The sequence below is a fragment of the Acinonyx jubatus genome, chromosome E1, assembly GCF_027475565.1.
Source record: "Acinonyx jubatus isolate Ajub_Pintada_27869175 chromosome E1, VMU_Ajub_asm_v1.0, whole genome shotgun sequence".
Classification (NCBI taxonomy): Eukaryota; Metazoa; Chordata; class Mammalia; order Carnivora; family Felidae; genus Acinonyx; species Acinonyx jubatus.
The window spans coordinates 14,998,190-15,025,384 of NC_069397.1; the positions used below are offsets into that span (position 1 = coordinate 14,998,190).

Genomic DNA, 27,195 nt, shown 5'->3' on the forward strand with positions numbered 1-27,195 from the left:
ATATATTATCATCCTTTTGCTTACAAAACTGCCTGTTCTACATTCTAGGATGTGAAATCTTCTAAGACATTTATGATCTGCTACCCTTGTCTACCTCTGGTTGGGTGTGACTCGTCTGACAATATTCTATGCCAAAGTTACTTGGAACTCTTGGCAAATCTAATGGTTGCTTATAAGTGAATTAGAGTGTGTTCTGTTGTTGTATGTTAACCATATTTTGGCAGTGTATTGCTGTTAAAAATGAGCGTGAATGTTCCTGTCATTTCTAAGTTTGAATACATTGTTTTGGGAACGATTGATTGGGTGGTCCATCATTTCTTTCCTCGGTAAATGTTTTTTTGTCTTTGCATGTCCATTTTCTATATATGAGTCAAAAATCTTTATGTACCTTAAGTACTTTTTAAGAGTCACATACCAGTATCAAACATTTCTGTTAGAGAAGAAAATTATAAATGTTCTAAAACTACATTCACCTAATCCTTGTTGCCATGACAGCATTTTTTGTTTATCATATCAAGGGCTGTTTAAAAACACTCTTTAGGGAAAATGCTTCATGTCGGTAGTCAGCCGGTCTTAGTGTTGTTTATCCATCCTGACTAATTTAGCAAGCAATGGGAATGGATGGATTGTCTGAACTGGAATGATTATTGGATTAGTTAATTGGTATTATTTTTTCCTGTTGAAATTTGATTCAAACTAGTAACTACATAGGAATTGTAGTGGTTTGTTAAAGCACAAAAGAATGTAACTTTTACCTGTTTTATTATTATTATTTTATTTTAGCAAAAACTTGCATGTTCTCTTTAGTATGGCTGTGACTTATTTAATGCTTATTAATAGGTAGATGATTCTCCAGTGAATAGGCTGGCTTTTTATTGCATGTCATAGTGCAGTTGAAACTCCTGAGGCCGATCATCATGTTTTAAGGGAAAAGAAAAATGGCATGAGAGAACTGGTCCAAATGCCCTTCTTTAATAACCTCAGTGGTCTGGTTTACTTTGAGCATGCTGTTTCACTTTGGAGTAAGGAATTTGGTTTATGGTTTGGTGTGACTGGCTAAGATACAAAATGTAAGATACCTTAAAAAGCAAAACTCTCTCTCTAAAACTATAGACCTCCTTTGGAGCGTTTTACTGCTCAGTTCTCTTTATTGAAGCATTTCTCATGGAGCTTGTGGGTAGATTTTACAAAACAAAAGAGAAGAAAACCAACAACTATAAAGTACTGTTGAGTCTCTTGAAGAGGTGAGGTTATTGAGAAAGAGTATTTTGACCCAAGATATACATGAAAGCTTGAAAATCATTTAATAGTTATGGTTACCTTGGCTGTCTACTTTCAAGAGCTTATTTTAGCATAAAACTAGTTTTACTGTGCGCATCAGTTTTTTCATCCTGTTTACCATTCAGGACCGTGGTCCAGCAGCACCTCTTGGCTTAGGGGTCTCAGGTGTTAAGGGTGGTAGAAGTCCTTTGCCTGTCTGTGGTTAATACCAATTGTAGCAAATATAAGGAGTCTTTATGCTTGGAATGATGCCTTTGTTTGTGACCACAACAGCCTGACTAGTCAGTATGCAATAATTAACTCATTCTTCTTTGTAGGTGAAGAGCAGAATAAAGAAGCGCTGCAGGATGTGGAAGATGAAAATCAGTGAGACCTAAAAGCCAACAAGAGAAACCATCTCTGACCACCCCATTCCTTCCCATCCCACCCCCATTGGAAATTCCCCCATTGTCACTGAGAACCACCAAATCTGACTTTTACATTTGGTCTCAGAATTTAGGTTCCTGCCCTGTTGGTTTTTTTTTTTTTTTTTTTTTTAAACCGTTTTCAAAAGTTCTTAAAGGCAAGAGTGAATTTCTGTGGATTTTACTGGTCCCAGCTTTTAGGTTCTTTAAGACACTAACAGGACTGCATAGAGGCTTTTTCAGCATTACTGTATTGTCTCCTGCCAGGTGGGGCAAGATCACCATTAGAAATGGAAATGATATTTGAAAGCTATTAGACTTCTAGGTGACGCGAGCATCTAAGAGAGAGGTTAATCACACTATGAGGCATTGTGGTATTTTTCCTTTTTCTAATTGTTTAAATTGAATTTTATACCAATGTTTAAGATTAATTGGGTGTTAGCTTGAGGTGGTTAAAAGTTGTTCGGAGAGTTGTAATGGTTTTGCTGCAAAAAGTGTTTCAAACTCTGCTGAAATGTTGCTGAAAAGCATGGTGCTGGTAACAGTTCAACAATCCGTGGCTGCTCATTCTTGCCTACTTTTACTCTCCCTCTAAAGCAGGTTAGCATTGAAGGTGGTATGGAAAAGCCTGCATGCGTGTTCAATTCTTTGTTTCTTCTCCTTCCCTCTCCCCCCCGGGCCCCCCCGTCCCTACTTCGCTCGCTCAACCTCTTTTGTTCAGTATGTGTAACTTGAAGCTAATTTGTACTACTGGATATCTGACTGGAGCCACAGATACAGAATCTGTATTGTTCTTACTGAAACACAGCATGGAATTAACATTAAACTTAAATAAAACAAACCTAAATTAAAAATGCCAAATATTATTGCGCCTCCATCCTTTATCTTTCTAAAATAAAATCTCTAGTCCAAACACATTGACAGTATTGTTTTCCTGAATGTGGAAAGGTCTCCCCTCCCTTTTCTTCGTAAATCACTTGTCTGTTTCCCCAAAGATGATGTGTATTTTTAGAAAAAGAATTTTTTTTTTTACTTGTAACCTGGTTGTGAAGAACACTAAGAAACACCAAGTCACTTCATTACTGTCCTCTCAACCAGGTAGCAACACGGTATTTATTTTAATCATAAAAATACAAATTCATACTTAAGGTATAATTATGGATCATTTTCTAGCATGGAATTTTGGGTTATACAACTAAATAAGGCTGAATGTGTCCAAATAATCCTCCTTACTTAGTCTGAAGTAAAATTACCTTAGCCCCCACTACCACTCCAAAGGTCAGTGGCAGAAGCAGAAAAGAATACTTTCGTTCTCAGTAGTACATGTACACGTGGTAGAAGTCTGTAGCCGTTGCCCTTACTAGAGACAGTGTTAAGTAGTTTCTTTCAAAAAATAGTCTATACAGCGTGTATAGGTATTTAGCTAATACAGATCATTCTGTATTCCACATTTAGATTTAATTTGAATGACAGTGTAACATGGATGTACTCCTGATCTTTTCTTAACTAGTTGACTCCCTTTGGACATTCAGATTGTTTCCAGCATTGCTATTATAAATGGTGCTGCATTAAATATCCTTGTAACTGCACTTAAATATTTGCATGTGTATTTGTATGATACATTTCTAGGTTTCCTGTGTCCGAGAACATTAACTTTTCTACTGGTAAATATTGTCCATTTCCCTCCAAAGGGGTCGTGCCACTTTATAGCCCCCCTCTTCCCTATCAGCAGTATAAGAATATCTGCTCCATCATCACACTTGATTTGTTGCTACTAAATGAGGTGTTGACACCACAAGTGTATATATATATCCTGGCTTCTCGGTAGAGAAGACTTAGGAAATTAACAGAATAGTAATGTGTCTTAGTAGTTTTTATCTTATGAAAATATATGTGTATGCCTATAATTAGAATAAGTAATTAAGATTTTTGTGTTAATGCTCCTCCATTAGATAGTTGGAGACATTTGGGGTTACGTCCAAGAGATTTTCAGGTTGATTTTTTTGTTTTTTTCCAGTGGCAAAGTGGCCAAATGCCTGCTGCATCTAGATCAAAACTGAAGGAATTCATAAAATTGTATTACACATTTTTAAACAAAGTTTTTTAATGTTTATTTTTGAGAGAGAGGGAGACAATCTGAAGCATGCTCCAGGCTCTGTCAGCACAGAACCTGACGCAGGGCTCAAACTCAACGAACTGTGAGATCATGACCTGAGCTGAAGTTGGATGCTTAACCGACTGAACTGCCCAGGCACCCCTCTATTACACATTGTTAAAGATAATGGCATTCAGCATTTTGTAGTCTGTTCCCATACTAAACACGAATGCACAAATGCCTGGATTTGAGTCAAACACATAGGTAATTTACAACATGGCATGGCTTGTGGAGGTGATGTTTGTCAACTTAGATCATCACATGAGTTTGTTTAGTTAAAAGGGTTCTCTAGTTGGTTCTGTGGATGGACTTCATTATATAATGTAGTCCACAAACTCAGGATGCCAGGAGCATGCTCAAGAATGTGGTGATCTTGATACGGAGAGAAAAACCAATGAAGGCACTTGGGAAGGATTGTGGTGATGGGTACAGGTCTTTGGATCTCTGTCAGAAGTTGGAAGACTGCAGAAAGGGGACAGCCCTTGTAAGGACAGTATCACTTCCACTTCTGTCTGTGGTCTGGAAAGGTGGAGTTGTTTCAGCTCTTGGTTGAATGCTCTGAGGATCAATTGGTTTCAAGAGAAACTTGAGTTACCATTACAATTCGAGTGCAATTTGTTTCAATTATAATTCTTCGTGCTTTGCTTTGAAAAAAGATGTTTTAAACCCAAAGTGTTTTTTTTTTTTTTGTTTGTTTGTTTTTAAATATGTGTCTATATCCATACTTGGGTTTGAAAAAGATGTTTTAAACCCAAAGCTTTTTTAAAATGTTGGGAGCACCAATGAATGTATCTATACTTGGGTTCTGGAACCGATGGCCAGAAAAGCAAATCCTCCAGAGTTATATTTTGCTTCTAGGAAGATAAGCATGAACTTTAAGTCAGATCATAGTAAGGGGAAGGTGATGGAATAAATGTAAAAACATCTAACTTGGCTTCTGCCTCAGACAAATGCCACTTTGAGAGCTATTAATAAGGAAGACCCCAAATTGGCTGCTATACTAATGATTGTAGGACTGTAGGAGCTGGAGCATGCTGAAAAATGGCGTTTCATTTATTTTTTATTTTGGAGAGAGAGGGAGAGAGAAAGGAGGAGCATGAGCTGGGGAGGGGCAGAGAGGAGACACAGAATCTGAAGCAGGCTGTAGACTCTGAGCTGACAGCAAGAGCCCCTTGTGGGACTTGAACTCCTGAACTGTGAGATCGTGACCTGAGCTGAAGTCGGGTGCTTAACCAACTGAGCCACCCAGGGGCCCTGAAAAATGGCATTTTAAAGGTGAATCTTGCTTTGTTTGGGAAATGGTAATTATTAACCCTGTCTTGCTATATATATGTCATTTGAGGTACTAATCTTGTAGTTGGTACATAATATGCAGTTAGTATTTAGTATTGGCCGTATGCAGGCACTGTGCTCATTATTAAACAGTGTCTGTGATCTAGCACATAAATAATAGTTTGGTGAGTTGTCACCTGCATTTTGCAAATAGTAAACCAGGGAAAAGTTGAACTTGCCCAAAGCCACACAGCTAACTGTATTGAAACAGGATTAATAGTTAGGTCTGTATGACTACAGAGGCTGTGTTCTTAACCATTAAGCCATTCTCTCTTTGCTCTTTATCAAAACTCTTAATGTTTTATTGAAATACTGTGTTTTCTCTATTTTACAGTGATCATTTAAAAAATACATTTTAACCTTTCTGAGATCATTTGTTTTTCAGTTGATAAACGCCTTTCAGAAGCTGTAATATATGAAGAGGTGAGCCCTGTGCTGTCTCAGTTACTACTTTAGGGAAGACCCTGGGTTGGCACTCTTGTATGATCAGCTGACTTTGCCAGGTTGTAGGTACAGGCCTGCTATGTATAAGGGAGGGCTGAAAACTGTTACTCTTAAAAAGTGCTTTGCTCTTTGGACATTTACTTTCTTTCATAATTGAAGTAATGTGTACTTGCACAACCCAGGCAGTATGAATCCTGTTCGGGGGCTACTTTCTTCTAAAGCTGCCATTGACCATGCTTCCAGTTGTGTTGAAACTCTTGGCAGTCCTGCTTCCACCCTATATTGCTTGTTTCTAGGTCTTTCACAAAGACCCTTTTTTTGCTATTTAAAATTCTGGTGCTTACAGGTTTGGGATAGGGCTTATTTCAGAATCTAAGTCTTCCTTTCCATTAATAGCACATTTGTAGCCTTGATAACAGGTCTTTGCAACTGCTGAGCCCCCTCAGAATTTGCTTTTGATGGAATTCTAGGAAGAAACAACTTTAAGAGCATCCCTCCCCCCCCCCCCCCAACCTTGTTCCTCTTTAAAATGTTAGTCAAAACATTTAAGAGATGCTAATTTTCCTTTGGTAAAAATTATAATTGGCAAAGATGATTAGATTTCTAGAATAATCTATATGTAAATTGTATGTAGAGAAACATTCTCCTATACTGTCGGCATTCTTTTAAAGCAAATTTCATATTCAAGTATAAAGAAAATAGATCAAAAGCCTACAGCTTAATGAATTTCCACAAAGGGGATACACTGTTTAACCATCACTTGCATCAAGAAATAGAACAAAACCAGCATCCTAGAAGACTCCCTCATGCCCCCTTCTCAGTCATATAGTTCTCCCCTTACTCCAACTGAAACCAGTGTCTTGATCATAACCTTTGTTTGGTTTTGCCTGTTTTTGAACTTGATGTAAATGGAATCATACAGCATTTTTCCCCCTCTCAACATTCTGTGAGATTATTCCATGTAATAATAGTAATGTAATATCCTGAATAATAGTGTGTTTTCTGTTGTATTAGTATACCATTATGTATTTTATGGATGGACATTGGATTATTTTCAATTTGGGGATGTTACTAGTGATGATGTTATGGACATTGTACATCTCTTTTGGCATTTACATGTATGCATCAATGTAGCATATATACTTGAGAATGGACTTACTGGGTTATGGGGAATACGTATGTTCAGCTTTTGTAGGTAGATAATGCAAAAACAGTTTTCCAAAGTAGTTGTGCTGTTTTCAGTCCTCCCAGCAGTGTGAGAGTCCTAGTTGCTCCACATGGTCAGTGGCATTTGGTATGGTCACTGGTTTTAGTTGTAGTCTTCTGGTGGATATGTAGTGGTCATTCTGGTTGTAATGGCATTTTCCTGATGACTAATGAGACTGAGCACTAAAATCTGTTTACTGGACATTTGGATATCCTCTTTTCTTAAATACCTTCTTTTGCCTGTTTTTCTGTTGGGTTGTCATTTTCTTATTGATTTGTAAGAAATCTGTATAGGAATAGGGTATGTTTTTGGGGTTGTTACTGCAGTTGCCTTCTATCATTCTATGCCTTGCCTTTTCATTATATTGATGTCTTTTGACAAACGGGATCTTAATTTAGTCTAATTTATCCATATTTTCCTTTAAGGTAAGTGCTTTATAGGTTTTATTTAAGAACTGTTTGCAAACCTCAAGATCATTAATCTTTTATGTGTTTTTTCTAGAAGCTTTGACCTATCACATCTAGATCTGGAATCTCCTAGAATTTGTTTTGTATATGGTAATAGGGAGATGTTAAAAGTAATATTTTCCTGTATGGATATTCAGAAGCGCCAGCGTTGGTCTATTTGTCTTAGTTCCAGTACACTTAGTTCAGTATCTGGTAACATGAATCCTCCAGTTTTTTGCTCTTCAAGACTGTATTGGTTATTCTTGGCTCTTTGCATTTCCATACATATTTTAGAATCGGCTTGTCAATTTCACTAGTAGAACAGCAATAACAAAACCTGTTGTGATTTTGGTAAGCATTTTATTCCATAAATATATGCTCAGAGAATTAACATCCTTACACAACTATGTCTTTTGATTCATGAATAGAGTATATTCCTCCATTTCTTTAGATTAAATTTTTTTTTTCCAATTCTGTAGTTTTCTTTGTAGAGGTCTGATATCTTTTACTGGCCTTATTCCTAGGTGTTTTTTTTTTTTTTATGTTATTGTAAATAGTATTTAATTTTTTTCATTTTCATATTGTTGCTGCTTAATATTGACTATTGTATACTATCTCATACTCCATGACCTTGTTAAATTAATTTATTAATTCCAACAGTTTGATGTAGATTCTGAGACAGTTTTTTTGTTTAAGATTTTAGTTTTAAGTAATCTCTACACCCAGTAGTGGGGCTTGAAAGAATCCTATGCTCTACTGATTGAACCAGCCAGGTGCCCCCTGAGATGTTTTTTTAGAGGATTATCTGACAGTATAAATGAAAGTTTTAAACACCTGCATCCTTTGCTTGTGTGTGTATGGTCACAAGTATATGCAAAATATGTTCATTTCAGCATTATAATAGCATATTAGAAATAACCTAAATGCCCATCAATCATGGTATATCCTTACTATGTGCACCATGTTTTTTTTTTAAAGATAAACCATTTCTTCTAATACAGAAAAATGTCTGATGTCTGCATATGTTAACTGAGAAAAGGAAGATACCTAACCTGTATAATCTTGTGTGTAAAATGAAGAATATGCTGTATGTGTACTTGCCTATCTTCAGAAAATTTCTGAAAGATACAACTTTTTAAGTAAAACTCCAGCTTTATTGAGGTATAATTGACATAAAGTGCATGTACTAAACTACAGTTTAAAGCTTTGGCATATGTTTGCCCCTGTAAAACCATTATCATAAGATAGTCAGTATAGCCTTCACCTTTACAAGTGTCTGTTGTTACTTTGTAATTTCCTTGCCTCTATTCCCAATCAACCACTAACCTGCTTTCTGTTACATTAGTTTGTGTTTTTTAGAATTTTGTATAAATTGAATCCTATAGTATGTACTCTCTTTTCTTTTTAGAGGGAGTGTCTGGCTTCTTCAGTTCAGCATAATTGTTTTGAGATTCATCCGTGTTGCATGCATCAGTTCATTCCTTTTATTGCCGAGAAGCATTCCATTGTTATATGATATACCACAATTTGTTTATTCACCTATTCATGGACAATTTGGTTATTCCCAGTTTTTGTTACAAATAAAGCTGCTGTGAATGTTTGTGTACAAGTCTTTATGTGGGCATATATTTCCCTTTTTGTGGGTAAGTAGGAGTGGAATGGTTGGATGGCATGGTAGGTGTATATTTAGCTTTTTAAGAAACTCAAACTGTTTTATAAAGTGATTATACCATTTTACATTTCCACCAGCAGTGTCTGAAAGCTGTTTTCCACATTCTTTCCAGAACTTGGTATTGTCAGTCTTTAACTTTTCCATTCTTATGGGTGTGTAGTGGCATCTTAGTGTGTGTGTGTGTTTAAAATTTTCCTAATAACTAACGAAGTTGAGCATCTTTTTATGTGCTCATTTGCCATCTGTATATCTTTGGTGAAGTGTCTTTTCTAATAATACTGAGTCTTCTGATCCATGAGCAAGGTATATCTAATAGTTTAGGCATTCTTTAACTTCAACAATATTTTGTACTGTCCAGAGTATAGGACTTTGCACTTCTTTTGTCAGGTTCATCTCTAAATATTTAATAATTACGGATGTTTTTGTAAGTGACTGCCTTTGAAAATTCAATTTTTGATTGCTCATTGCCATTATTTACAAATAAAATTTGATATTTGTGTATTGATATATATCCTGTAACCTTGCTAAAACTCCCTTATTCTAGCAGGTTTTTGTTTTTGTTTTTAAGATCTCCGACTTTTTTCATCGATAATCATATTGTCCGTGAATATAAAGTTTTCACTTATTTTTTGCTCTGGTCTGGAGACTGTTTATTTTGCCTCATTGCACTGGCTGGAACCTCCAGTACCATGCTGAATGGAAGTGGTAGACATCCTTGTATTGTTCCTAGAAAGCATTCAGTGTTTCACCATTAAGTACAATGTTAGCTCTAAGTTTTTCATAGGTGCTCTTTAGTAGGTTGAGTTTACAACCTACTAAACTTGATAGCTTATTAAGAATGTAAGTTGGGTTTGTCAGATGCCTTCTCTGCATCTGTTTAGGTGATCATGTGGGTTTTCTTTTCTAGTTTGTTAATATAATGAATTATATTGATTGCTCTTTGAATATTAAACCAGCCCTTCACTCCTGGGATAAACTCCAGTTGTTACATATTTTTATAAAAATATTTTTAGATTTGATTTGCTAGAGTTTTGTTTATTGCATTTATGTTCATGAACCCATACCTGAAAGTTCTGGGGTGATGAAGTGAATGTTAATAGCACCAAAAGTTTTATCTTCTGTGGCACTGTAGAGAGGAAAGAACAGCTGACATTCACAATGGATCTGCATGAAGGAATGGAAGAACGCTATAAATGGTAAATATGAAGGTAATATAAGACTTATTTTTCTCAGGATCTTTAAAAAATCTCATAATGTGTTTAAGGCAAAAATTTTGTGGGATTTATAACATGTAGGTACATCATACATATGGTTACTATAGCATAAAAGGCAGCCAGGGCATGGTAAATGGAGCCATTTGAATGCAAATTTCTTCCATTTTACTTGATACTATTAACTCTAAGACCTTGAAAGATTAAGGATATGTGGTAATACTTAATGCAAGTGCTACATGCAAATAATGCAAAGAGGTATATCTAAAAATCTGTAGATAAACTAAAATGTAACCCTAAAAAGTATTCATTTAATCCAAAAGAAGGCAGGAGGGGACAATAGCATTTGTGCTGCCCAATCTTCTCTCTAGGAGAGATTGAAAACTCAATAAGAATTAATTTTGACAGCTGGGAACTTGTGTTCTTTGTTTTTTGATGGCTGGAAACTTCTCAACAGTGTTGGCATTTTGAAATGACTCCTCTGAGCAATTTATAGAATAGTTATGCAGATTATGCCATGTTGTGCTTTTTGAAACAAAGTCAACATTAAAAAAATATGCCCAAATAATTTCCTCATCTAAAAATCTCTTTGTTTACTGCACTGACATTTCAGCTGCCACCCACTGCTGATACAGAATTTACAGTATGATTTCAGCCAAGTAACTGATAAAAATTAAGTCTTCAGAGGAGCATAACAGAATCTAGAGTCAAATCATGTACAATAAACTTGGATATAATCCAAAACTCCGCATATGAAGAATCAGAAAAATGTGACCCATACTCGAGACAACCAATGGAGATTATCCCTGAGATGACCTAGATATGTAAATTAGCAGTTTTATTGTCCTACCATAGCAAACAAGGATTTTAAAGCTGATATGATTATGTTCAAGAAGGAAAGGGAAATACGTTTGTGACCAATGAAAAATTCCTACAGATACTGCAACTATAATGAAGAACCAAATGGGCATTTGGAACTGAAAAGTAGATTTGAAATAAAGATTCACTGGATGGGCTTCACAGGAGAATAAGAAATGAAAATGATGGAAGGATCAGTGAATTTGAAGTTAGCTCAATAGAAATTATTCAATCTGAAGGAGAGAAAAAATATTTTAAAAAATGAGCATGGCTTTTAGAGCACTTGTGAGATCATATGAAAAGGGCTAGCATACATGTAAGTATAGTTCTAGAAGGAGAGAAGAAAGCAAAACAGAATGGAGAAAAATGAAATATGACTAAAATTTGCTCCTATTTTGTAGAAGGTAGATTTGCAATTCAAGAAACCCAGGGAAAATTAAGCAAAATAAATACAAAGAAAACAGGCACATTATAGTGAAACTGCTGAAAATAAAAATACTGGAAATAGCATACATACTTATCAACAAATAGACAAATTATGTACAAGGGAATAATTTAAACAATTGACTTTCCATTAGAAACAACAGAAGCCAGAAGACCACGGAACACAGTGTTCTAAGAAAAACAGCCAATCCAGAATTCTACAGTGAAAACATCCTTAAGAATGAAAGTGAAATAAAGACATTTTCAGGTAAAAGAGAATGAAGAATTAGTTCCGAGATTTCACAACAGAGAATGCTGAAGAAAGTTCTTCAGGCTGAGAAGAAATGATAACCAGATAGAAATGTAGATGTTTAGGAAGGAGTGAAGAGTAGAAGTAAATATTTTTTGACATACTTTTTTTTTAAATGAGAGGATAAGTTTGTTTATTTTGAGAAAGAGAGAGGGAGAGCAAGAGTCCCAAGCAGGCTCTGTGCTGTCAGTGTGGAGCCCCACGCAGGGCTTGAACTCACAAACATTGAGGTCATGGCCTGATCTGAAGTCAAGAGTTGGATGCTTAACCGACTGGGCCACCCAGGCACCCCTCTTTTGATATCTTTAGAAGAGCATATCACTTGTTTAAAGCAAATTTATACCACTGTATTTTGGGGTTAATAGCTTACAGATGTGAAACATATGGCAACTATAACAAGTACAAATAACTGAAACACTGGAGGGGTTCAACAAGCTGTGAGCAGGCAGAAGAAAGGATCAATGAATTTGAAGAAATGGTAGGAAAACTGGGTATCCAACCACATGCAGAAGAATAAAGTTAAGACCTTTACCATACACAGAAAAATTAAAGTGAGTTGAAAACAAACTCAAGAGCTGCAACTATAAAACTCTTAGAAGAAAACCTAAGGGAAAACCTTCATGACATTGGGTTTGGCAATGAACTCTCAGATAATGATCACAAAACCACAAGCAACAAAATAAATTGGTCTTAAAATGAACTCCTTGTGCATCAAAGGACAATTGAAAGTGAAAAGACAACCCATGGAATGAAGGGAAATATTTGCAAATCATACATCTGATAAGGGATTAGTATCCAGAACACAGATCTCCTACAATTGAACAATGTAAACTTAATTCAAAAATGGGCAAAGGACTTAAACACACATCTCTGCAGAGAAAGTACACAAATGTCCAATAAGCATGTGAAAAGATGCTCAACATCCCCAATCATTAGGTACATGAAAATGAAAGCCAGAGTAAGATACCACTCCACACCCATTAGGATAATTATTACAAAGACAAAATAAGGTTTGGTGAGGATGTGAAGAAAATGGAGCCCTTGTGCATGTCTGGTAGGAATGAATGTATAATGTTGCAGCCACTGTGGAAAACAGCTTGGTGGTTCCGCAAACATATGTCCCAACAATTCCACTCCGAGGTATGAGCAGGGACTTAAAGATAATCTGTACAACAATATTCCTAGCAGCATTATTTGCATGAACCCAAAGATGGAAACAACCCAAGTATTCGTCAACAGATGAATGGATGGGGTACCTGGCTGGCTTGGCAGAGCATGTGACTCAATCTTGGGGTCAAGGGTTCAAGTGCCACTTGGGGCATAGAATATACTTAAAGCACAGATGAAAAGATAAAACATATATTCATGTTATTCAGCCATAAAAGGAACAAAATTCTGGTATAGACTACAACATGGAGGAGACTTGAAATATGCTGAATGAGATAAGCCAGTCATAACAAGACAGATACAGGATTCCAATTATGTAAAGTACCTGAAACAGGCAATTCGTAAAGATCGTAAAATAGAGCATACCAGGGTCTGAGTATGGAGGAAATGGGGAGTTACATTGTTCAATGAGTATGCAATGTCTGGGCTGATGAGAAACTTCTGGAAATAGTGGTGATGGTTGCACCAGATTGGGAATGTACTTAACGCCAGTGTATTGCCAACCTAAAAATAGTTAAAATGATTTTTTTTTTTTTCCTAAAGAAAGGCAGACTGCCACATGGAGTGCTTCATTTGGCTGTGTCTGGAGTTTTGGAAGCTTGACTACCTTATGTTTTCCTGCAAATGGACCTTGAAAACTTGTTTGAAGGTTCTAGTGAGTGTGGCTACTCCTATACCCTTGACGGAGAATGGTCCTCTTCCATCAGGGAAGGTTGTCTTCTTTGGGTGCACAGCTTTGGGAGGGATACACATGGAGTGGTGATGGAGGAAGGGAACACCTGCCTACCCAGGCAGGTCAACTGAATCAACCTTGGTGATCAGTAGGGTGAGAGATGGCACAGCCAGGTTGCCCCCACGTCCTAAACCGAAAATTTGTATTTATATTTTGCCACAGTGAGATAATTGAAAAGAACTGCCCTCTACACTCAATTTTGCTTTGCTCCTTCACTTTCCTACATTTCCAAGCTCTCACCATGTTTATATTTAAAAATGGAAATGACTGCATGACTCTCTAGCTTTCAGATAGGCTATAATGGAATTTAGGTTATAATGGAATTTAGGTTATTTCCTTGTTTCTTTAGTGTTTTGGTTGTTTACCAGTCTTTGCCTTTTTTTTTTTTTTTTTAAATGTTTGAGAGACAGTACGGGAGAGGGGCAGACAGAAGAGAGAGAAAATCCAAGCAGGCTCTGTGCCATCAGCCTGGAGCAGCCTGACATGGGGCTCCATCTCATGAACCATGAAATTGTGACCTGAGCCAAACTCAAGAGTCAGATGATGCTTGACCCAGTGTTCCTTGTCTCCTTGCCCATAGCCATGGTTTTATCCCCTGGCCCTTTGATCTAAGGAGGTGAGTTCTAATCTTAACTGAGTCATTTCTCTCCTGAGAAGCTAAATAAGAGTCAGAAAATATTTCTGGGTAGCTCAGCTCAAAAGCCACCCCGACTTGGGGCTGAGGCCACAATTTTGCATCATTTATTAACCGATGAATCCATGTGTGTTGACAGGGTGGAGGAAGGTGCAGTGCAGGAGGCTCAGCAAGATCTTGGTTTCTCAGTTTTCTGATTCTTCTAAGGTAATTTCATTGGTTCAAAGCCACATAAGTGCTTCCCAGTTCAACATGTTCTCCAGGAAGAGATCTTGCCTGCCTGTGGTCAGGAGACACACAGAAGGGAATTGGGGGCCTATGATAGGAACCCATTGGGCAAAGGTGAGCATTGCATTTGGTCAAGATGACAGGACCCTGAAAGTGAGCCCTAGAAAATCTTTCCCAGCAGAGCAGAACCCTGCTGGGGTGGGCGTGAATAAGGCTGAGCCTACAAGAAACCTAGTGGGACCTGGGCATCTTCCACCAGACCTGGCAACACCATTTGCTGCTTACAGCAGCATAGTGTAGAGATTAGGAGTATGGATTCTGGAGCCATAAGGCTTGGGTCCAAATCCCAGCTCTACCCTTTATCCTTTGTTCCCCAGTTTTCCCATCTATAAAATGAGGAAACAGTTGCATAATTATGAGGATTAAATGAGTACAACACTTTGTGAGAGCTCTCTATATGGGTATTATTGCTGCTGCCATTATAGTTTCTGGCACCTTCTCTCTGGTCCCTATTATTTTCCTAGAGTTCGTAAGGACTCCCCTCCTGCTGAAATAGCACAAGAACTAATGGTCTTTCCTCCCATGACCTTTCTATCTTCCTTTGTGCCGAGGGTTTGTGTGGGTTTGCTACCTTCATTGTGGAGTATCTAGAAGGAGAGACTGTAGGTTTGTCCTGAGTAGGTGGCCTGTTAGAAATGAAATAAGCTCCCATCTCACACACAGTTTTTCAGTCCTATTTGGTCCCCTGTCCTGTGCTCCCATTTACTGCTCTTCCCTTGCCCCACCCTGCTCTGGCCCTATTGGTCTCATTCATGCCACACCTGCCCCCACCCCGAGGGATACTGGCCACTTCCTCCACCCAAAACATTCCATTCCTGGTGCCACCTGCCTGGCTCTGTTGGTGAAGCGGGAGACTCGATCTTGGGGTTGTGAGGTCAAGCCCGACTTTGGGTGTGGAGATCACTTAAATCTTTAAAAAAAAAAAATACCCTCATCCCATTTTGAGTATCTCCATAGTTCCCTCCCTCAGCCCCCTCCAAATTTTAGCTCAAAAGTCACCTTCTTTGGAGGGCCACCTCACCTTATTTAAGCCCAACCTCTCCCTCCCATTCCACCTTACTCCTTTTATGTCCTTTTTGTCATTAAAAAAAAAAAAAAGTAATCTGTACTCTCACTGTGGGGCTCAAACTCATGAGCCTGAGATCGAGTTGTGTGCTCCAGCGACCGAGCCAGCCAGATGCCCCTATTGTCATCTTTGAACATGCTATGTTTACTGTTTGTTGGCTGTCTTGATGATGAATCCGACCCACCAGTGCCTGGTGGTGGAGTTAATACTTCACAACTGTTTGTCGAATGAGTGGATGACAGCGTAAAGTCTTGGGAGGCATGAGATGAATCCTAGTTGTGTCACTTACAAGCTGTGTGATTCAGCACATTTTAACCTGAGCCTTAGTTTTCCCGTCTGTAACTGGAGACCTACCTCTCATGAGTTCTTTGTGAAGAGTTAAAGGAGACCATGTGCTGAATGAGCCTCAGTTGCCATTCTCTCATTCTTTCCGGTCCTATCAACTCTATTTAAAGAGTCTCCCAAGCCAATTGAATTGCAGTGAACGTTTTCATTTACTTTGGATTATAGGTCGTTATAAATATTAACAAATAAGACTTAAAAAGGACACCTTCCAGGTCAGACGAAAGTACAAAAATTGTGTGTGGGGCTGCAGTTTAAGGACCTTTTCTGCAGCCACCACATGGTAGCAAAACGGTGTTAAGCAGTGCACGAGAGTCTGCGTCGACGACAGCCAGAGTCCATGCATCGGGAGGTTCTCTCGGTTTGAGAAGAAACCAACAGTAGGACATGCACGGGCCGGGAGGTGCAGTTCCTCGCTCTTGCCGCTAGGGGTCAGGAGGTTACCGCTTCAGGGTTGGAAGACGAGGCCCGTCTGGGATTGATTGGCTAGTGGTGGCGGTGGGAGGTGGGGGTGGAGGAGGATGCAGCGTGCTGTCGGGCGACTTCCTGGTTACTGACACCAAACTTTGGAATGACTTTGTGGTGGTGGTTGGTAGGGAGGGGCGTCAACTTTCCAGTCTTAGACCAGAGGAAAGATGCCAGTTTGGGGCCAAAGGCAGAGATGATACTGCAGCTTCCCAAAGAGCTTTTTCTTCAGCAGATACAATCTGCGAGGGGTCCAGAGCAGTGCCAGGGTCCTGGTGAAGATTCCCTCCTCCCTGGGGGTAAGCGCGGGGGGGGGGGGGCTCCTTCCTAAGCACCCCACCCTCCACTGGGGCTGTCTGTCCAGAAGATCCATCTTTTATCCTGACTGTCCCTGGTCACGAGGGACCATCTTTCAGGACCAAGTCTATCCTTGTACAGCCTGGGGCAGTAAAGAGCCCCAAGTGGGCTCCTCGCATTTACCGGGCCTCTGTTTTCCCACTGTCTAATAAGGTAGTTGTTGAGACTCCCAGCCCCTTCTAGCCTTGCCATTCAGTTCAGTATCTTCACAGAAAGTCTGTGGGGTTCTTTTCTGAATGAGGCCCTCCAAGAGGCAAAGCTAAGAAAAAGCTAAGATACCCAGGGCTCACCCAGACAGGAGGCCTCTCCAAAATAGGCCATCTCTTTGCTTGCTCCCCAAAGGTTCCCCCACGCCAGCCTTGTGGTTAAAAGAGGAACCCTTGCCTGAGCCCCTGTGAGGAGCACGGCCTGGCCCATGGACTCAGAGCCCAGGGAGGGATGGATAGCTGAGCTCTCGGCCTGGACTGTGGGGACCTCTGGGGAAGCTCTGAATGGCAGAAGTGATTTCAAAGCTATCTAGCAGCTGAGGCAGCAGGACTGCCGTGGTCCTACCCCTTCACCATGCACCAGACCCTACCGAGTCTGCTATCTGCTGAACCCTCCAGAAGCCCGGAGGCAGAGGCCCAGAGAGTACGATCTCCCAGACAACCAGACCATGTGGCAGTCACAGGACCTGGGCTGAGTCCTGGTTTGCCCTTTCCCAGCTGTGTGCCACTGACAGACTACACAGCCTCTCTGAATCTCAGCTTCTTCGTCTGTCAAATGAGGACGACAAACCCACCCCATAGAATTGTGAGGATTCATTGCAAAAGTGCACGTAAAACTCTTAACATACACAAAGCTACCTTAAAGACAGGAAAACCAAGGCTCCGTGACCAGCAAAAGTTTTCCAGCTACTGTTTGGGGGCTGGAATCCTGTTCAACCTGCAAAGTGGGAAAGGGCTGATGGGCACTTGGTGGAATTCGAATCATCACCTCAGGCCTCAGATGGTGATGTGCTTTGTGTCTGCAGCAGGCAAGAGTGAGCCCTAGGCAGGCAGCTTACAGGATGGACCTCTTGCGTAGGAGTCCAGCACCCTACTTCCATTGTGTCCATAGCTCTGGGCTGGTGGTGAGGCAGGGGCCATGAAGCCCGGCCTTTGCCAGCTGTGGTAGGGCAGGAAGGCCTCAGGCAGGTCACTTTCCCTCTCTGGGCCTCTGTTTTATCCATCAGCGCAGTGATGCGACAAACACAGAAATTCCCTGGTTTTGCATTAGTTCATACAGCAGCCTTGAAGGCCCCTGGGTAGGCAGGAAAAGTTTGGGGCTTCATACCTGGGCCCCAAGATTCCAATGCCCTCAACCTGACTCAGCGTGCAAGGCCCACCAAGCAGGGTGTCTCAGCCCTTGGAGGGAGAGGAGCCAGCCTCACAGGTCTTCCCGAAATGAGGCCCTGGACTGCCACCCAGCACTCTGAAAGGAACATCAGTGGCCACAGTAGGGCCAGGATGTAGGGCACTCATCTGGGCCTCTCACTTCCTAGCCCTGAACTCAGAAGTGGGGGGGTGGGTGAAGGAAGAGGGTGAGGATGAAGACTTTTTGCTTCGTGAAAAAGGGAAGAGGGACTCTTCGGGACTAGAGCTGGCCTCATGCTTAAGCTGGTAATGAGAGGCTGGATCCATCCTCCAGGTTCTTAGGGAGGAGAAAGATTAAAGGTAGGAGAACTGGGTCTGAGGATTGAACTTGACCCTGACCCATCACTTCCCTCCTATGAACTGGGGTAAGCCTGGCAGGAAGGGATGGGGTGAGAGCAGGGCTGGGTGACATCACCCCTACCCCCATGCCTGTCCTAACAAGCCCTGTCTCCAGAGTGAGACCCCCACATCTTGCACAGTGATCCTTGACCCAATCACCATACTCTCCCCTCCAGGCCTTTGTAGATCATTTCCACTGCACACAGTGCCTTTCCTCTATCTGCCTAGAAACCCATTCATCCTTCAAGGCCTTGCTGAGGCATCACCTCCTCCAGGAAGCCCTCCCAGCTGAGTCAGAATCCATGGCACTCACCAGTTATGTCAACCTGGCCTTGGCATTCCTCACTCCCTGTTGTAATGGTTTCTAGCTCCCTGATTAGACCAGGAACTCTGAGGGTAGGCCCTGGTTCTCATTCTTCTCCAGCAGCTCGTGGAATCATTGAAGTACTTGCCAATTGCCCATGTTCAGTGAGCTTGCAGGAACTTGACCATTCTTGCTCTCAGGTCAGCTTTTCTCCATCTGCCCAGTAATGCCAGAGACGAACGGTTGCAGTAAGAGCCTCCTTTTGGGAATAAACTTCTCCAACTCTTCCCTTCATGCCCCTTTCTCCCTAATGTCCCTCAGGAGTTCTCCCTGGCCCCACCAAGGCCAAGGCAGCCCTGCACTCCTATTCTCTCCACCTGGGGTCCCCGTGACTTACTACTGACCTCAAATAGGGTCCTCAGCCCCTGGATGGCCCCCTTCCCTTCCCTGGGGTGGGTGCTGAGGCCAAGGTCCTCTCCCATCTCCTGCCCTCTTGGGCCCCAGGGGGCTGGAAGCAGGCCCAGCTTTCTGGCCTTGCTCTCCCTTGGAGTGGCTAGGTCCTCCACAGCCTCCAAGCGGGAGCTGCAGTGGCTCTGTGTCTGAGCAGCATCCTGGATCTTCCCCAAGATGAGGGCCAAGGCCCTTGGTGGCAGCTGAGGAAGCCCAGGGCCAGGCTGGTGCTGGGCCAGGTGACAGGCAGGGGCGGGTGCGGCAGCAGGTGGGGGCTGGTCAGTCGCTGAGCACAGCCCCTGGGAGTTCATTGGTGAGCGTGTGCCAGCGCTCGATCCTCTTGTCCTTGTTCTTCAGGCAGTCGAACCAGTGCTTCAGGCGCTCGCCCTTAGCATTGATGCCCAGAACCACGCCTCCTGCAAGAAGGGAACCGAAGGAGTAGCGAGGGACATGGTGACCTTCTGACTCCCAAGGGCCTGGGGGCAGGGGTTCCCATAAGACTAACCTTCTTGAACCAGTGCCCCCCACCCCAAAACCACCCCCTCCAGGGCTGGACCCTCCACCCTGCCCATTGGGCTCTGAGGGTGAGCAGTGGTTTGACTACCACACCACACTCTTAGCCTGACCCCCATCCCCACTGCGAAACCAGAGCCCTGGGATCCTGTCCTTCCCCTCTCTAGGGCCAGAGCAGTGCTGGGGGTAAGGTGTGGTCACGTCTTAGGAGCCGAGGGATGGAGGCAGCTCCACTATGCACAGCCACGACGCTGATGCCGACGCCCACCAGGAATTCAGGGCCCCGAGGGCTCCGAGTCCAGCCCAAAGCACTGACCATCTTCACCTCTCACCACTGCTCCACACAGGCTGGTGTGTGACCCTCCCAGACCCCTTTCCCTCTCTGGGCCTATCTATTCCTCTGTCACATGGAGTCAGGCTGGATAAAGTCTGAGGCCCCTTGTGCCTGGGGCCAGATAGTCTGGGGAAAGCCGGGGCCATAGAGGCTAGGAAGCAGAGGCTGTGGCCTGGATTCAGGGTCGCTGTCCTCTGCGAACCCAGAACAGGCATGTGGCTAAAGGACATTCTCATTGTGTCCTCTTACCAATGAAATCGTTGGATTTTCCAATGTCATAATCCCAAACAGTGACTTCCAGGGTCTTCTTCGCCAGGTCCCCATGCTTAATCTCGTAACAGAATTCCTGGTGGTCAGAAGGAGAGAGTCAGGGCCAACACCACGGGGTCTGGAACCTGGCCAGTGGCCAGGAAGGCTCTGGGGGTGCGGTGAGGGGCGAATGAATGGAGGGAGAAAGGAAGGGAGAGGGAGAGGGAGAGGGAGAGGGGGAGGGGTGGGTGGGAGGGTGATCAGTGCTCAGTGGTAGATGGTGGCAGATCCTCACCTATTCCACCCACTTCTGCCCGAGAACCTGGCTGGGGTCCTCAAGGTCCCCTGCTCTCCAACCTGCCTGGTTCCTCTGTCACTGAAGCTGCTCTCTCCAGATCCCCAGGAGCCTCATTATCACCAAATCAACATACACTTGGCAACCTTAGCATGCTTGACCACTCTTGGGTCTGGCTCTGTTGACCACTCCCTGCCTTGTGAAAGTCTCTCCCCCACAGCTTCCGGGATCATCTGACATCTGGTATCCCCTTCACTCTCTGAAAGCATCTCCTTGGTCTCCTCTGCCTGCCCCTCAGTCACGCGGGCTCTTCCCTAGGCCCCTCTGCTCCTCTCCATATGCCCCTGCCCCCCCGAGCTGAAGACCTTGGGATCCACCCGGAGCAGACCTTCTCAAGGCCCTGGGACATCTCAAATCCTCACACCCACCAGAGCTTTCTCCATCTCGCTTGTACCTCCCCTCTTGTTGTCGGGTCCCCCCCTTCCACCGCCACATCTTCATGGCCACAGTCCCAATCAGCTGGATCCTCTGAAGAGCTTTCCGGGATTCCTTGCATCTCCACCTGCACCACTTTGGCCTGGTCCAGCCTGGCCTTGCCTCTCCCCCACCTCTCATGGTTAGGGGCTCTCCTGTTGGCCCCTCCCCACCCCTCAGTTTCCACAGTAACCCTTGGAAAAGCCAGTCTCTCCAGCAAACCCTGACCTGAGGGAGAGCAAGCAGCTTCCCAGCAGCTTCACCAGCCCCTCATACCTCGTTGAACTCGGGGTTCAGGGTCTTCTTCTTTACTGCCGTCTTGTGTTTGGATTTCTTGTCCACATCTGGCTTCAGGTATCTGGAATTAGAACCAACAAATGGGCAGAGGGTGGGGAGAAGCTAAGGGGACAGACAGAGCCAGCAGGGCTTGGAAAAGCCTTTTGTTCTGGAGAGACATCCCTGGGCCCCCCATTCATACTAACCATGGGACACCCCAGCACTACTTTGTGGCCAAGGTTAGTGGTCATCTGCAGTGGGAGGAGAAGCAAGCGGTTCCTTTGTCACCTAGACTTCTGTCCCCACGCCCATTTCGGAAGTTAACCACAGAGTCCCCTTCTCCCCTAGAGGTTTTTCCTGGTTTCTGGAAGTCTAATGTTCATAAAGCTTACATTTCCCACCAGAAAAAAAAACATTTTTAGCAGCATTGGTCCCTTGTTAGTTTAAATAGCAGATTTATCAAGATATAATTCACATACTATGAATATCATCTTTCTAAAGTATGTGAAGTATAGTATATAATTATACAGGTGCTATATATAGTATACAACATAATACTCTATTCCCAGATTATACAACCATTGCCTCTGCCTCACTGGAGCTTTGAGGAAGTTACAACAGTGCTTTCTGTAGGGAGAGTGAAGCCTGGCGTAGGAGCCAGTTCCTTTATAAGGAACTAATACCTAGACTTTGATACAGAAGGACTGCTTTCATCAGGCTCAGAGAGGTAGAGAGACTTGCCAGGCCACACAGCTGCTCAGCACAGGGCTGGTGCTCACAACCCAGGACAGGAGTTCCTTTGCAGAACTGCTCACCCTGTCCCTGCATAGACACTTGAGTGAGAACTGTCTTTCCCCTGCTGAGAGTTCTTTGGGCGTGAGGACTACATCTGTCTCACTCACCACCAGCTTCCTGGCACCCTGCTTGGGGCTCAGTACACTGGGTAGGTCAACAAACACCTGCTGAATGAATGCATGAATTCCTAGAAGTGACATTACCCTCCCAAAGGTACACACGTATCAAGTTTCTTGCTTCATTGTGCCAAACTGTCCTCTGGAAAGGCTGTATGGATGATGCATCGTACCCTCAACAAAGCTGAGTATGGCTGCCTTAAAACTCCTTGCTGGTTTGCAATCATCTCTTGGACATCAGTCTTAGCAACGTATTTATGGATGGGTCTCCTCAGGCAAGGGAAACAGAAGCAAAAATAAACTACTGGGACCATACCAAAATAAAAAGCTTGTACACACAAAGGAAACCATTAGTAAAATGAAAAAGACAACTTACTGAAAGAGGGAAAATACTTGCAAATGATAGATCTGAGAAGGGGTTAATACCCAAAATATATTAAAAATTTTTTAGCATTTATTTTTGAAAGACAGAGCAGGGAAGGGGCAGAGAGAGAGGAAGACAGAGGATCAGAAGTGGGCTCTTCACTGATAGCAGAGAGCCCAATGTGGGGCTCAAACTCACAAACCATGAGATCATGACCTGAGCCCAAGCCGGATGCTTAACTGAGTCACCCAGGTGCCCTTAATACCCAAAATATATAAAGAACTTACACGCTCAACACCAAAATCCCCCAAATAATCTGATTAAAACATGGGCAGGGAACCTGAATAGACATTTTTCTTTAAAAATAAGATTTTAAAAAATCCTGTAAAGTCTATTTATTTTGAGAGAGAGGGAGCACATGAGTGAGAGAGGCAGGGAGAGAGGGAAAGAGAATCCCAAGCAGGCTCTGCACTGTCAGCGCCGAGCCCAATGCAGGGCTTGGACTCACGAACCATGAGATCATGACCTGAGCAGAAATCAAGAGTTGGATGCTTAACCAACAAAGCCACCCAGGCGCCCCTAAGTAGACATTTTTCTGAAGCAAGTATACAGATGGCCAACAGATACATGAAATCAATAATCATCATGGGAGCATAAATCAAAACCACCGGGAGATACCACCTTACACCTGTCAGAAATGGCTAGCGTCAAATAGACAAGAAGTAAGTGTTGCTGAAGATGTGATGAGGAACCCATTCCTTGTTGGTGGGAATGCCAACTGGTGCAACCACTGTGGAAAACAGTATGGACGTTACTCAAAAGCGTAAAAGTAGAAATACCATATGATCCGGTAATTCCATTACTGAGTATTTACCCAAAGAAAACAAAAACACTAATTCAAAAAGGTATGGATATTCCCGTGTTTACTGAAGCATTATTTACAATAGCCAAATCATGGAAGCAACACGAGTATTCACTGATAGATGAATGGATAAAGAAAATGTGGTATATGTATGTATATGCATGTATATATATATTTGTTCTATATACACACAAGGGAATATTAACCCTAAAAAAAATGAGAGCTTTTCATTTGTGGCAACATGGATAGACCTAGAGAGTATTATACTAAGCGAAATAAGTCAGAGAGAGAAGTACCGTATTCTTTCCCTTACATGCAAAATCTGAAAACCAAAGCAAATGAGTAAAAAACCAGAAACATCCTCATAAACCGAAACAAACTGGTAGTTGCCAGAGGGGAGGGACAGGAAGGAAGGGACAGGTAAAACCGGTGAATGGAATTAAGAGGTACAGATTTCCAGTTATTTAAAAAAAAAAAAAAAAAATCCTTGCTGGCTTGAAAGGCAGCAAGTGTGATATATCATTGTTGGCTTTTTCAGTTGTGGTTTTTAGTACATAAAAAACACTAGTTCGTTATAGGAACACTAGAAGATACGTACTGGAGAAACTTGGAGGTAGGAAAGAGAAATGAAGACGTAGATCCACACAAAAACCTGTTTAGCAGTGCTATGCAGTTTATCAATAACTGGAAACTCACAAAAACCAACAGGAAACAATGAACAAAATGCAAGTAAGTACACACCTATCAATAATTACTTTAAATCTACATGGTCTAGGGGCGCCTGGGTGGCTCAGTCGGTTAAGCGGCCGACTTCGGCTCAGGTCATGATCTCGCAGTCCGTGAGTTCGAGCCCCACGTCGGGCTCTGTGCTGACAGCTCAGAACTTGGAGCCTGTTTCAGATTCTGTGTCTCCCTCTCTCTGACCCTCCCCCGTTCATGCTCTCTGTCTCAAAAATAAATAAATGTTAAAAAAAATAAATAAATAAATTTACATGGTCTAAATGCTTACAAGGCATGGGGTTACAGAATGGATTAAAAAAAGAAAAAAAAAAAGACTTATCTATAAGCTGCCTAGAAGGGGCTCAGTTCAGACTTAAAGACACAGACTGAAAATGAGGGGATGGAAAAAGAAATTACATGCAAATGGAAGTGGGGGTGGGGGGAAAGCTGGGGTAGCAATACTTGCATCAGACAAAACAGACTTTAAAACAGAGACAAAGAAGGGCAGTATATAATGATAAGGGGATCAGTCCTACAAGAAAATATGAGAGTTACAAATATGTATACACCCAACACTGTAGCATCTAAATACATAAAGACATAAATACTAACAGACATAAAGAACACAACTGACAGTAATACAGTAATAGTAGGTGACTAATACCCCAACAATTACATCAATGGATAGACCATCCAGGCAGAAAATCAATAAGGAAACTGTCTTTGAATGGCACATTAGACCAGCTGGAACATTCTCCAAGATTGATCACCTGTTAGACCACAAAACAAATCTCTATATTTAAGAAGACTGAAATCACATCAGACATTTTCCCCAACAATAAGAAACTAAAAAATCAATTAAAGAACTGGAAAAACCCACACATGGAGGATAAACAACATGCTACTAAACAACCAGTGGGTTAACAAAGAAATCAGAGAAAATTTAAAAATACATGGAGACAGGGCACCTGGGTGGCTCAGTTGGTTGAGCATCCAACTTCAGCTCAGGTCATGATCTCACGGTTCGTGAGTTCGAGCCCCGCGTCCGGCTCTGTGCTGACACCTTAGAGTCTAGAGCCTGCTTTGGATTCTGGGTCTCCCTCTCTGTCTCTCCCCTGCTCATGCTCTGACTTTCTCTCTCAAAAATAAACACTAAAAAAATACATGGAGACAAAAATGAAAACACAATGGTCCAAAATCTTTGCGATGCAGCGAAAGTAGTTCTAAGAGAAATTGACAGAGATACAGTCCTACCTCAAGAAACAAGAAAAATCTCAAACAATCTAACCTTACACCCAAAGGAACTAGAAAAAGAACAAACAAAGCCTAAAGTTAAAAGAAGGAAATAATAAAGATCAGAGTGGAACAAATGAAATAAAGACTTAAAAACAGGAAAATACCAGTGAAACTAAGGGCTGTTGTTTAAAAAGATAAACAGGGGCACCTGGGTGGCTCAGTCAGTTAAGCACCTGAACACAGAGCCCATAATTCTTTCTTTTTTGAAATATTTTGAAAGCAAGTGAGCGAGCAGGGGAAGGGTACAGAGAGAGAAGGAGACAGAGTCCCAAGCAGTTTCTGCATGGTCAGTGCAGAGCCCAACATGGGGCTCAAACTCACAAACCATGAGATCATGACCTGAGGTGAAATCAAGAGTCTGATGCTTAACCAACTGAGCCACCCAGGTGCCCTTAGAGAGCCCATAGTTAAACCCATGCTTATATGGGTTAATTAAGATACAACAAAGGAGGCAAGAATATATAGTGGGGAAAAGATGGTCTCTTCAATAAGTGATAGTGGGAAAACTGGACCACTTTTTTTTTTAACACCCTGTACAAAAATAAACTCAAAATTGATTAAAGACTTAAATATAAGACCTGCAACCATAAAACTCCTAGAAGAAAACAGAAGTAGTAATCTCTCGGACGTCAGCCTCTGCCACATTTTTCTAGATATGGCCCCTCAGGCAAGGGAAACAAAAGCAAAAAAAAAAAAAAAAAAAAAAAAACCAACTATAGGGACTACATCAAAATAAAGATTATTTGTGCAGTAAAGGAAATCACCAACAAAATGAAAAGACAACCTACTGAAAGAAAGAAATTTGCAAATGATATATCCATTATCACCGTTAAATCCAAAATATATAAAGAATTTGTGCAACTCAACACTAAAAAAAGCCGATTAAAAGTGGGTAGAATAGATTGTTGTTTTATTTCAAAGAAGACACACAGCTAGCTAACAGAAACACGGGAAGATGCTCAACATCAGTCATCATCAGAAAGATGCAAATCAAACCCACGAGATATCATCTCACACCGGTCAGAATGACTAGTATGAAAAAGACAAGAAATAACAAGTATTGACAAGGATGTGGAGAAAAAGCAACTCTCATGCACATTGGTGGGAATGTAAATTGGTGCAGCCACTGTGGAAAATTATATGGAGGTTCCTCAGAAAATACCTAGGGGAGGGGGAAATACAGGCTTCCAGTAAAATGAGTAAGTCACGAGAATAAAAGACACGACATAGGGAATATAGTCAGCAATATTGTAATAGCGTTGTATGGTGACAGAGGGTAGCTACAGTTGTGGTGGGCAAAGCATAATATATACACGTGTTGAATCACTGTGTTGCACACCTGAAACTCACGTAACATCGTGTGTCAACTATCCCTCAACAGTGAAAAAATAGAATGTGGAAAAAAAAATAGCAGATGATCCAGTAATTCCACTACTGGGTATTTATCCAAAGAAAATGAAAACGATAATTTTAAAAGATGCGTGTACCTGTGTGTTCATTGCAGCATTATTTACAACAGTCAAGATATGGATAGATGAATGGATAAAGAGGTGACACAGACACGCACGAATATTACTCAGCCATAAAAAAGAAGATCTTGCCATTTGCAACAACATAGA

General features: G+C 41.9%; 2 protein-coding genes across 5 annotated transcripts in view; one reads left to right on the plus strand and one right to left on the minus strand.

Moving 5' to 3' along the window:
• The window catches only part of YWHAE (tyrosine 3-monooxygenase/tryptophan 5-monooxygenase activation protein epsilon), a 52,801-nt gene extending 50,255 nt beyond the window's left edge, over window positions 1-2,546 (plus strand). For all 3 annotated transcript variants that reach the window (XM_027034624.2, XM_015081382.3, XM_015081380.3), the window contains one exon: window positions 1,599-2,546. Coding sequence is in view for 2 of the 3 variants with exons in the window: in XM_015081382.3 (XP_014936868.2) it covers window positions 1,599-1,651 (53 nt within the window). In the remaining variant the exon portion in view is untranslated. The remainder of the gene's footprint in view (window positions 1-1,598) is intronic.
• Window positions 2,547-16,106: 13,560 nt separating this feature from the next.
• Window positions 16,107-27,195, minus strand: part of DOC2B (double C2 domain beta) — a 43,507-nt gene continuing 32,418 nt past the window's right edge. Inside the window, exons 10-12 of one of the 2 annotated variants that reach the window (XM_053212337.1) lie at window positions 21,424-21,505; window positions 20,379-20,475; window positions 16,107-19,758 (exon numbers count right to left, since the gene is read on the minus strand). In XM_053212337.1, coding sequence (XP_053068312.1) covers window positions 19,562-19,758; window positions 20,379-20,475; window positions 21,424-21,505 — 376 coding nt within the window. In that variant the 3' untranslated portion in view covers window positions 16,107-19,561. The remainder of the gene's footprint in view (window positions 19,759-20,378; window positions 20,476-21,423; window positions 21,506-27,195) is intronic. The other variant, XM_053212338.1, reaches the window with a different exon arrangement.